We start from the raw sequence: 11,794 nt of genomic DNA, 5'->3' as shown, positions 1-11,794 counted from the left end.
TGTCTTTCCAGCTGATATTGTTTTAGAATGAATATAACATGTCAGACTAAATGCATACAGTATGTCTACAACACAGTCCCCCTCCAAAACTACACGTAGTTTAACTGAGACAGGTAGAAAAGTTATCTCTACAGCCCAATATTCTCAACATACCAGTGTGAACATTGTATTTTTTTCATTATTAGGCTTAAAAAAATTTTTTAAACCATATGTTTTATTTGTTTTTATACCTTACTTATTGCCCTTTATTGTTGGTAAAATAAAAGTAGCCATTGATTCAAATTCTTTATCCTTTGAATTAGTTATCCACATTGCAATGTTTTGAAATGCGGGCTTTTATTTTGAAGGTTTCTTCATTACCATTTAAACGTGACGTCATTTGTGCTGCTGGCAGAATACTAGTGATTACTTCTGGTTAACGTCGCATGAGCCTATACCGTCACCGACCATAGGTAGACGGAGGGGCAGCGGTAATGAGACGGTGACAGCTCAGAAGAATGGTTTATTATGACAACAATAACTCAGCGGGGGAATGTAACAGCTGCGGGATAATACAATACAACTTTCATTTGTAATTGGTGCAAATTATGAGATCAAAAAGGCATACTCAACCACCACAACATGATCCAGTTTCAAACTCAATGTGCGCACTAGTGGGGACGGAGAATCGGATAAACCAGTTTATGAATTAAAAGTTTTCACTTTAATTTGAAGTTTAATCCATTCTTAAAATAAATTGATGAAAGGCAGAACTCGATAATGTCTATTCCAGTACATCCGGAGACCAGGAAATTTACAAGGGGACTAAGTAAACCTGGCACTGCGGCTGAACTAAGGCAAAGTGTCTCTGAGGTTGTCAGGACCTCCGTGTTTATTGTAAGTACACCATTTCTATACCCTCTTCATCTACGTAATCTTTCGCTTTCTATCAGACATGTCTGTCCGCTATCGTGCCTTGTGTGTTGTTACTTTCTAGCCCGTCGAGGTGTCACCCAACCTCTCCATGTGTCGCTAGATTTCTGACTGGAGGTCAGCCGGTGGAGCGCTATGCTACTCTTACTGTGTCTCAATAAGATCTGAATTTCATTTTGTATAAATACTTGAAAGCATGAAATTATGCATTCCATGTTGGGGGTTTACCTATTATTTGACTTTACCTTTTTATTTGTTTAAATTACTTTTTTGGGGGCATAGTGTGTTTTGCCATCTTCATTGAGTTTTATTCCATTCTAGTCAAACCATTTTTTGCCCTCTGATCCTCCAGAAAGGTCAATCCCATCCTTCTTTCATTGATTCAATATGTAAATGAGATAGATACACACGGCAGCAATGGTAGGCCTATAGGCTACGTGGATTATTATGGATATTTAAAAAGTCTAAACCTTTGGGGGGGGGGGGGGGGGGTTCTACTAAGCTAACATATGGAATTGTTTTAAGATGGTCATACAATGGATCATTTAGCATTTTAATTTAGAATTTTAGGAACCATGAATGTATAAAAAAACAATTATTTGATAGAATGTTGCATTTGGCCTACTATAGCCTATAGAAACGCCTTTAGTAACACATTCATGAATGGCAAAACAGACGGTCAAACAATTAATAATTAGCTCCTGAGTGGCGCAGTGGTCTAAGGCACTGCATCGCAGTGCTAACTGTGCCACTAGATCCTGGTTCGAATCCAGGCTCTGTCGCAGCCGGCCGTGACCAGGAGACTCATGGGCGGCGCACAATTGGCCCAGCGTCGTCCAGGGTAGGGGAGGGAATGGCCGGAAGGGATGTAGCTCAGTTGATAGAGCATGGTGTTTGCAACGCCAGGGTTGTGGGTTTGATTCCCACGGGGGGCCAGTATACAAAAAAAAAAAAAAAAAAAAAAAAAAATATATATATATATATATATATATATATATTACATGTATTCACTAACTGTAAGTCGCTCTGGATAAGAGCGTCTGCTAAATGACTAAAATGTAAATGTAAATGTAATCATAAGGAATAAGGTTTTTAAGTGTCGTTCCTATATCTAGGAGATACAGTGCATTTGGAAAGTATTCAGACCCCTTCCCTTTTTCCACATTTTGTTACGTTACAGCATTATTCAAAAATGGATTAAATAAAAAATAAATCTCATACATCTACACAAAATACCCCATAATGACAAAGCAGAAACAGGTTTTTAGAAATGTTTGCAAATGTATTAAAAATAAAAACATAAAACCTTATTTACATAAGTATTCAGACCCTTTTCTATGAGACTCAAAATTTAGCTCAGGTGCATCCTGTTTCCAAATCTTGTTTGGAGTTGACCTGTGGTAAATTAAATTGATTGGACATGATTTGGAAAGGCACACTCCCGTCTATATAAGGTCCCACAGTTGACAGGCCTCCCACCAGGTGGTAAGGATAGGCAACAACACATCTGCCATGCTGATCCTCAACACTGGGGCCCCTCAGGGGTGCGTGCTTAGTCCCCTACTGTACTCCCTGTTCACCCACGACTGCGTGGCCAAGCACGACTCAAACACCATCATTAAGTTTGCCGACGACACAACAATGGTAGGCCTGATCACCGACAATGATGAGACAGCCTATAGGGAGGAGGTCAGAGACCTGGCAGTGTGGTGCCAGGACAACAACCTCTCGCTCAATGTGATCAAGACAGAGGAGATGATTGTGGACTACAGGAAAAGGAGGGCCGATCACACCCCCATTCTCATATACGGGGCTGTAGTGGAGCAGGTTGAGAGCTTCAAGTTCCTTGGTGTCCACATCACCAACAAACTATCATGGTCCAAACACACCAAGACAGTTGTGAAGAGGGCACGACAATGCCAGTAGATGACTGGGGCCAAGCTTCCTGCCATCCAGGACCTCTACACCAGGCGGTGTCAGGGGAAGGCCCTAAAGACTCCAGCCACCCTAGTCATAGACTGTTCTCTCTGCTACCGCACGGCAAGCGGTACCGGAGCGCCAAGTCTAGGTCCAAAAGACTTCTCAACAGCTTCTACCCCCAAGCCATACGACTGCTGAACAGCTAATCAAATGGCTACCCTGACTATTTGCCAAATACAGGTTTGCCAAGCTACCCGGACTTCCCAAATACAGGTATGCCAAGCTTGCATTCCCAAGATGACTCGATGCTGTAATCACTGCCAAAGTTGCTTCAACAAAATACTGAATCGGCAGCGATTACAGCCTCAAGTCTTCTAGGGTATGACGCTACAAGCTTGGCACACCTGTATTTGGGGAGTTCCTCCCATTCTTCTCTGCAGATCCTCTCAAGCTCTGTCAGGTTGGATGGGCAGCGTTGCTGCACAGCTATTTTCAAGTCTCTCCAGAGATGTTCGATCAGGTTCTGGCTGGGCCACTCAAGGACATTCAGAGACTTGTCCCGAAGCCAATCCTGCGTTGTCTTGGCTGTGTGCTTAGGGTCGTTGTCCTGTTGGAAGATGAACCTTTGCCCCAGTCTGAGGTCCTGAGTGCTCTGGAGCAGGTTTTCATCAAGGATCTCTCTGTACTTTGCTCTCTTCGTCTTTCTCTCGATCCTGACTAGTCTCCCAGTCCCTGCCACTGAAAACATCCCCACAGCATGATGCTGCCCCCACCTTGCTTCACCGTAGGGATGCTGCCAGATTTCCTCCAGACGTGACGCTTTGCATTCAGGCCAAAGAGTTCAATCTTGGTTTCATCAGACCAGAGAATCTTGTTTCTTATGGTCTGAAAGTCCTTAAGGTGCCTTTTGGCAAACTCCAAGCGGGCTGTCATGTGCCTTTTACTGAGGAGTGACTTCCGTCTGGCCACTCTACCATAAAGGCCTGATTGGTGGAGTGCTGCAGAGATGGTTGTCCTTCTGGAAGGTTTTCCCATCTCCACAGAGGAACTTTGAAGCTCTGTCAGAGTGACCATCAGGTTCTTGGTCACCTCCCTGACCAAGGTCCTTATCCCCCGATTGCTCAGTTTGACATAGGTGGATAGATGCGGAAGGCTGATGTAGGCGGATAGATGCGGAGCCAACATAGGTGGATAGATGCGGAGCCAACATAGGTGGATAGATGCGGAGCCAACATAGGTGGATAGATGCGGAGCCAACATAGGTGGATAGATGCGGAGCCAACATAGGTGGATAGATGCGGAGCCAACATAGGTGGATAGATGCGGAAGGCTGACGTAGGCGGATAGATGCGGAGCCAACCTAGGTGGATAGATGCGGAGCCAACCTAGGTGGATAGATGCGGAGCCAACCTAGGTGGATAGATGCGGAGCCAACATAGGTGGATAGATGCGGAGCCAACATAGGTGGATAGATGCGGAGCCAACATAGGTGGATAGATGCGGAGCCAACATAGGTGGATAGATGCGGAGCCAACATAGGTGGATAGATGCGGAGCCAACATAGGTGGATAGATGCGGAGCCAACATAGGTGGATAGATACGGAGCCAACATAGGTGGATAGATGCGGAAGGCCGACGTAGGCGGATAGATGCGGAAGGCCGACATACAGTTGAAGTCGGAAGTTTACATACACCTTAGCCAAATACATTTAAACTCAGTTTTTCACAATTCCTGACATTTAATCCTAGTAAAAATTCCCTGTTTTAGGTCAGTTAGGATCACCACTTTATTTTAAAAATGTGAAATGTCAGAATAATAGTAGAGAGAATGATTTATTTCAGCTTTTATTTATTTCATCACATTCCCAGTGGGTCAAAAGTTTACATGCACTCAATTAGTATTTGGTAGCATAGCCTTTAAATTGTTTAACTTGGGTCAAACGTTTTGGGTAGCCTTCCACAAGCTTCCCACAATAAGTTGGGTGAATTTGAGTTTGGCCCATTCCTCCTGACAGAGCTGGTGTACCTGAGTCAGGTTTGTTGGCCTCCTTGCTCACACATGCTTTTTCAGTTCTGCCCATACATTTTCTATAGAATTGAGTTCAGGGCTTTGTAATGGCCACTCCAATACCTTGACTTTGTTGTCCTTAAGCCATTTTGCCACAACTTTGGAAGTATGCTTGGGGTTATTGTCCATTTGGAAGACCCATTTGCGACCAAGCTTTAACTTCCTGACTGATGTCATGAGATGTTGCTTCAATATATCCACATCATTTTCCTTCCTCATGATGCCATCTATTTTGTGAAGTGCACCAGTCCCTCCTGCAGCAAAGCACCCCCACAGCATGATGGTGCCACCCCCGTGCTTCTTCCTTGCTGAGCGGCCTTTCAGGTTATGTCAATATAGGACTCGGTTTACTGTGGATATAGATACTTTTGTACCTGTTTCCTCCAGCATCTTCACAAGGTCCTTTGCTGTTGTTCTGGGATTGATTTGCACTTTTCGCACCAAAGTATGTTCATCTCGAGGAGACAGAACGCGTCTCCTTCCTGAGCGGTATGACGGCTGCGTGGTCCCATGGTGTTTATACTTGCGTACGATTGTTTGTACAGATGAACGTGGTACCTTCAGGCGTTTGGAAATTGCTCCCAAGGATGAACCAGACTTGTGGAGGTAATCTGTCTGTAAACAATTGTTGGAAAAATTACTTGTCATGCACAAAGTAGATGTCCTAACCGACTTGCCAAAACTATAGTTTGTTAACAAGAAATTTGTGGAGTGGTTGAAAAACAAGTTTTAATGACTCCAACCTAAGTGTATGTAAACTTCCGACTTCAACTGTAGGTGGATGTGGTGGATTGAGATGCAGCCCAGGCAAAAAACAGCCCATGCAGATATCTCTAGCTTAAACTGACGGATTTTGATGGGATTTTTTGTATTATGTTACTTAGATTGACGCACGGGTGCATCAATAGACTCTTAAGGATGAATAATCCTGTACATCTGTTTTTAACTAGTCCCACAGCCTCAAGTTGTGAAAAACATAACGTCTCCCGAGTGGCGCAGTGGTCTAAGGCACTGCATCGCAGTGCTAGCTGTGCCACTAGAGATCCTGGTTCGTATCCAGGCTCTGTCGTAGCTGGCCGCGACCGGGAGACCCATGGGGCGGCACACAATTGGCCCAGCGTCGTCCAGGGTAGGGGAGGGAATGGCCGGCAGGGATGTAGCTCAGTTGGTAGAGCATGGCGTTTGCAACACCAGGGTTGTGGGTTCGATTCCCACGGGGGACCAGTATAAAAATAATGTAAAACAAAAAAAATTACATTGTATGCACTCACTAACTAAGTCGCTCTGGATAAGAGCGTCTGCTAAATGACTAAAATGTGTTAATGGTGCCATCTATGCTGATATGCATGGAGCGCATTGAAGGCCAAGCATGCATAGGCAACAGTACATCCTAATGGGGTAGGGTTAGCAAACACCTTTGCATGATACAAGGAAAAAGGTAATTTTAGTACCTAACTATAAGCCTTAATTTATATGTGTAATGTTTTTTCCTTTTCATTGCTTTTGGAAAATAACTGTTATGAGTCTCTGCCTCATCATAGGCTGTTTGTTATCAGGTGATCTATGTCCATAGAAAGGCTCACAGAGAGGCACCACATTGTTACAAGGGAAGTATTTGCCATACATTTTCATGGTTGGTCTCAGACAGTATTAGGTGGGATTTGTCTAATGATGAATTGGACTATCCAGCATAGAAGATTTGGGCAATGGGGCCTGTGATATCACAATATCAATTTTGCAAAGGCTCCGGGAGAAAGGAGTTGACACTTTTGTGTATGTATGTGTGTGTGTGTGTGTGTGTGTACTGTGTTTGTTGTGGTGTTCAGAGTCATTGTTCCAACTTTTCTGGAAGAAGTTGCTAAGAAACCGAACCGGACACCGTCCAGGCTCTCTGTCACCGTCCAGGCTCTCTGTCACCGTCCAGGCTCTCTGTCACCGTCCAGGCTCTCTGTCACCGTCCAGGCTCTCTGTCACCGTCCAGGCTCTCTGTCACCGTCCAGGCTCTCTGTCACCGTCCAGGCTCTCTGTCACCGTCCAGGCTCTCTGTCACCACACCTTCATATTATTTATTCATTCATGGACCCAAGACAGAGGATTCTGGAGGAGACGAGGGATATGCGTTTTTAGAAGGAAGCCATTGTGAATATGACCGAATAAGGACAACCTGGACACAGCTGCTGCATGAATATCATTTGACATCCTCCAGCTAGTGGCCATTCACTGACCAACATATGGTGACTGGTAGGAGTCATAAAGCTGGAAGCATAGCTCTGTTGTTCTGGTGAAGAGCTCGTGGGGACCCTCAGTGGAGTGGGACAGGAATGTGATTGTACACGAGACCACCGTCCACACACACATGCACGCACATGTGCATGCATGCACATACACACACTCACACACACACAGAGCTTGTAAGTAATTCCTCCATGAAACATGTTAATACCCTCGGAGGGAAAGAAGGATCTCTTTCAGCAACATAAAGGAGAGATTGTGACGGATCCCCCCCCATCCTGGATGATTGTATTTCAGTCTGCATTACAACACAAATGTATTGGATTCTTTCTGTCTGAAAGATTGTAATCCAAATACCCACTAAGAAGTCATAATGAGCTGAATAGATCCTCTCTGGTCGGTAGATATTGTATGGCTCAAACTAGAAAATCATGGATCGGATAAATGCAAATGTTGGATTTTGGAGGCAAACACTGTCCACTCTTCTACTGATTAGCCAGTTTATGATATTTCTGAGAGGACACACTGGGCAGAGCCCCTTTGTTTATTGTTGGAGTAGAGTGACGTGCCAGCGGACAGGGCCCATCACTGAGATGTCCCTCTGTTTCTCCATGCATGCTCAGAGCAGAGCCAGGTTTCTCTCTGTGAATACCATTAGAACCATAATGGCCGTCATCAGCTTTGAATGTGTTGCTGCTGATGGTGGTGGTGGTGATGGCATCAACTCAAAAGTCTGCCTTTGAAACGAAACAGGACATAGCACTCTCTCTCTCCCTTATTAGATTAAACAGAAATGCCTCGGCCACTTTAGAAAAGATTACTCTCAAATGAAGAGCTCTGTATTCTAGCTCTGCTTTCCTTGTTTGGGAAGGTGTGGAAGCTATCTGCTCAGATGTATTGGTCTGATGGTCTGATGGTCTGATGGTCTGATGGGCTAGAAAGCAGCTGGGGCCGGTTGTGTAATTGCAATCAATAGTCCATGTTGGATTTCAGCTAATGTTGATCAACTTAGATCCTCACTGGCCCTGCTGTTGGTGGGAACCTGGGGGAGGGATGTCAACGCACGCAGCCTCCAGGCCTGTCATGTGGTCCAGGCCTATGTGAAAGACAAAGTAAGACGTGTAATATCTGAATGGGCAAGGCCCGGGGAGCCTCACGGGGGGCCCTTTGTTTGTCACAGAGGGCGATGGAGAAATCAGATGCCACATAAAGTGTTGGGCGGGCGGAACAGCAGAGCATTTCCTGTCTCAATCAAACTGACCTACTGAGCATCAACTACCAGTCGTCAAGCACTCATACACTCAGTTTTTGTGTAATTGTCAATTTCCCTCCTTCACTCACAGTCTTTTGTAATCATCCATGACTGCTCACAGTAGTCTACAGACAGACAGCTCAACAACCCTCACAGCAGTCTACAGACAGACAGCTCAGCAACCCTCACAGCAGTCTACAGACAGACAGCTCAACAACCCTCACAGCAGTCTACAGACAGACAGCTCAGCAACCCTCACAGCAGTCTACAGACAGACAGCTCAACAACCCTCACAGCAGTCTACAGACAGACAGCTCAACAACCCTCACAGCAGTCTACAGACAGACAGCTCAACAACCCTCACAGCAGTCTACAGACAGACAGCTCAGCAACCCTCACAGCAGTCTACAGACAGACAGCTCAGCAAGAGTTGTAGGGTTCATGTGACCTTAGATACGTTAATTTCATAAGCAGCTCCAGCTGTGTTCATTGAAGATGAAGGGAACATAATGGTCATTTATACAGTAAGGTCAACAGTAAGGTCAACAGGACAGACCATGAGCTGTTCTACTCTATGTGGTTCCAGATTCATTACTACACTCCCATCATTCCTCGTGTTCTTTTTTTAGGCGATCAACAGCACCTGCTGAAGGTGCCTCTCTCTGTTCTCTCTATCTGTTCCCTTGTTCATTTTGGTCCAGATTAAAGAAATAAAGTATGCTACATCCCGGGCCTGACCTTTGACCCTGTACTGGATTATGTGAGAGGACTCTGGCGTATAGCCATTGCCTGACCTTTGACCCTGTACTGGATTATGTGAGAGGACTCTGGCGGATAGCCATTGCCTGACCTTTGACCCTGTACTGGATTATGTGAGAGGACTCTGGTGTATAGCCATTGCCTGACCTTTGACCCTGTACTGGATTATGTGAGAGGACTCTGGTGTATAGCCATTGCCTGACCTTTGACCCTGTACTGGATTATGTGAGAGGACTCTGGCGGATAGCCATTGTCTGGCCTTTGACCCTGTACTGGATTATGTGAGAGGACTCTGGCGGATAGCCATTGCCTGACCTTTGACCCTGTACTGGATTAGGTGAGAGGACTCTGGCGGATAGCCATTGCCTGACCTTTGACCCTGTACTGGATTAGGTGAGAGGTGTCTTGTGTAACATGGACTCACTCTTCAAAGTGTGCTCTCTCAAAACTACCAATGTTATCGTATAGGTTTGTCTTAAGTCTTTCTCTTACCTTTTCTAATTGTGATGAAGGGAAAATGAAAGGGTGCTTAATGTAGCCTAATGTTGTGTGGGATAGAGTGCCCGTAAGGTGGACTTTCTTTTGACTTGTTTTTATGGATGTGTGTATACATATGTAATTCACTTTTCCAGCCCTTTACAGTCATGAATCCAGTGTTGAGTTTGGCCCTGTGAACCTGGTGTATGGATACTGCTGTTCCCTGTCAGGAAGAGGAGAAATGGATGGACTGTGGAGAATGACTGTGACATGCTGTATGCTGTATGCCACCATCCTTGCCAGTCAGGAGATTAGTGGGTTGTCACTGTTGTCCAGCAGAGCAGGCCCTAAGCTTGGCCACACGCACTCTCTCGCATCTCTCTCTACCCCTCTCTCTCTTTGCTTTCTCCGCCTCTCTCTCTCTCTCTGGTCTCTCTCTCACGCTCTCTCTCTCTCTCTGGTCTCTCTTTTTGGTCTCTCTCTCGCTCTCGCTCTCTCTCTCTCTCTGGTCTCTTTCTCTGGTCTCTCACTCTCGCTCTCTCTCTGGTCTCTCTCTCTCTCTCTGGTCTCTCTCGCTCTCTCTCTCTCTCTCTCTCTGGTCTCTCTCTCTCTCTCTCTCTCTGGTCTCTCTCGCTCTCTCTCTCTCTGGTCTCTCTCTGGTCACTCTCTCTCTCTCTCTGGTCTCGCTCTCTCGCTCTCTCTCTGGTCTCTCGCTCTCTCTCTCTGGTCTCGCTCTCTCGCTCTCTCGCTCTCTCTGGTCTCTCTCTCTCTGGTCTCGCTCTCTCGCTTTCTCTCTCTCTGGTTTCTCTCTCTCTGGTCTCTCTCTCTCTGGTCTCTCTCTCTCTCTCTGGTCTCTCTCTCTTTCTCTGGTCTCTCGATCTCTCCCTGGTCTCTCTCTCTCTCTCTTTGGTCTCTCTCTCTCTCTGGTGTCTCTCTCTCGCTCTGGTCACACCACAGGGGACCAACCTAAATTCAAGGCTACCTGGACCTGAACCTCACAGGTGTCCAAGGGTCATATTAGCAAAACACAGATCAAACTGTAGGCCTACTTTTTAATGTTTCATAATTACTGGTAATTCTAGAGGAACTATGGAACTAATAGACAGTTGACCATTGTGTGTGATATGTGTCTTTCTGTGTAAAGGTAAGGGGTACTGTTAGAGTGAACTGAGGTCCAGTGATGTGTCTTTCTGTGTAAAGGTAAGGGGTACTGTTAGAGTGAACTGAGGTCCAGTGATATGTGTTTCTGTGTAAAGGTAAGGGGTACTGTTAGAGTGAACGGAGGTCCAGTGATATGTGTGTTTCTGTGTAAAGGTAAGGGGTACTGTTAGAGTGAACTGAGGTCCAGTGATGTGTCTTTCTGTGTAAAGGTAAGGGGTACTGTTAGAGTGAACGGAGGTCCAGTGATATGTGTTTCTGTGTAAAGGTAAGGGGTACTGTTAGAGTGAACTGAGGTCCAGTGATGTGTCTTTCTGTGTAAAGGTAAGGGGTACTGTTAGAGTGAACGGAGGTCCAGTGATATGTGTGTTTCTGTGTAAAGGTAAGGGGTACTGTTAGAGTGAACTGAGGTCCAGTGATGTGTCTTTCTGTGTAAAGGTAAGGGGTACTGTTAGAGTGAACGGAGGTCCAGTGATATGTGTGTTTCTGTGTAAAGGTAAGGGGTACTGTTAGAGTGAACTGAGGTCCAGTGATATGTGTTTCTGTGTAAAGGTAAGGGGTACTGTGACAGTGTGAACGGAGGTCCAGTGATATGTGTTTCTGTGTAAAGGTAAGGGGTACTGTTAGAGTGAACTGAGGTCCAGTGATATGTGTTTCTGTGTAAAGGTAAGGGGTACTGTTAGAGTGAACTGAGGTCCAGTGATATGTGTTTCTGTGTAAAGGTAAGGGGTACTGTGACAGTGTGAACGGAGGTCCAGTGATATGTGTTTCTGTGTAAAGGTAAGGGGTACTGTGACAGTGTGAACGGAGGTCCAGTGATATGTGTTTCTGTGTAAAGGTAAGGGGTACTGTTAGAGTGAACGGAGGTCCAGTGGGCAGAGATGGTGACACAGATGAGCTCTCAGCCTGCATGGGTCAATAATACATGTGACCATTAAGAGGCCCACTCTCTCCAGGGTGTTGTGGTTTGGCCAAGGCATAATGTATAGACACTGCTCTGACACTGAACAAGCCCT

At 45.6% G+C, this 11,794-nt stretch overlaps 1 protein-coding gene across 2 annotated transcripts in view; it reads left to right on the top strand.

The window, feature by feature from the left end:
• Positions 1 to 444: 444 nt before the first annotated feature.
• Positions 445 to 11,794, top strand: part of LOC311129755 (dedicator of cytokinesis protein 9-like) — a 179,416-nt gene continuing 168,066 nt past the window's right edge. For both annotated transcript variants that reach the window (XM_084162181.1, XM_084162182.1), the window contains exon 1: positions 445 to 876. In XM_084162181.1, the coding sequence (XP_084018307.1) occupies positions 760 to 876 (117 nt within the window). In that variant the 5' untranslated portion in view covers positions 445 to 759. The remainder of the gene's footprint in view (positions 877 to 11,794) is intronic.

This window comes from Coregonus lavaretus (assembly GCF_964263955.1).
Source record: "Coregonus lavaretus genome assembly, chromosome: 5".
Classification (NCBI taxonomy): domain Eukaryota; kingdom Metazoa; phylum Chordata; class Actinopteri; order Salmoniformes; family Salmonidae; genus Coregonus; species Coregonus lavaretus.
Note: the sequence above shows the minus strand (reverse complement) of the source record. Positions and strands in the feature narration are given on the sequence as shown.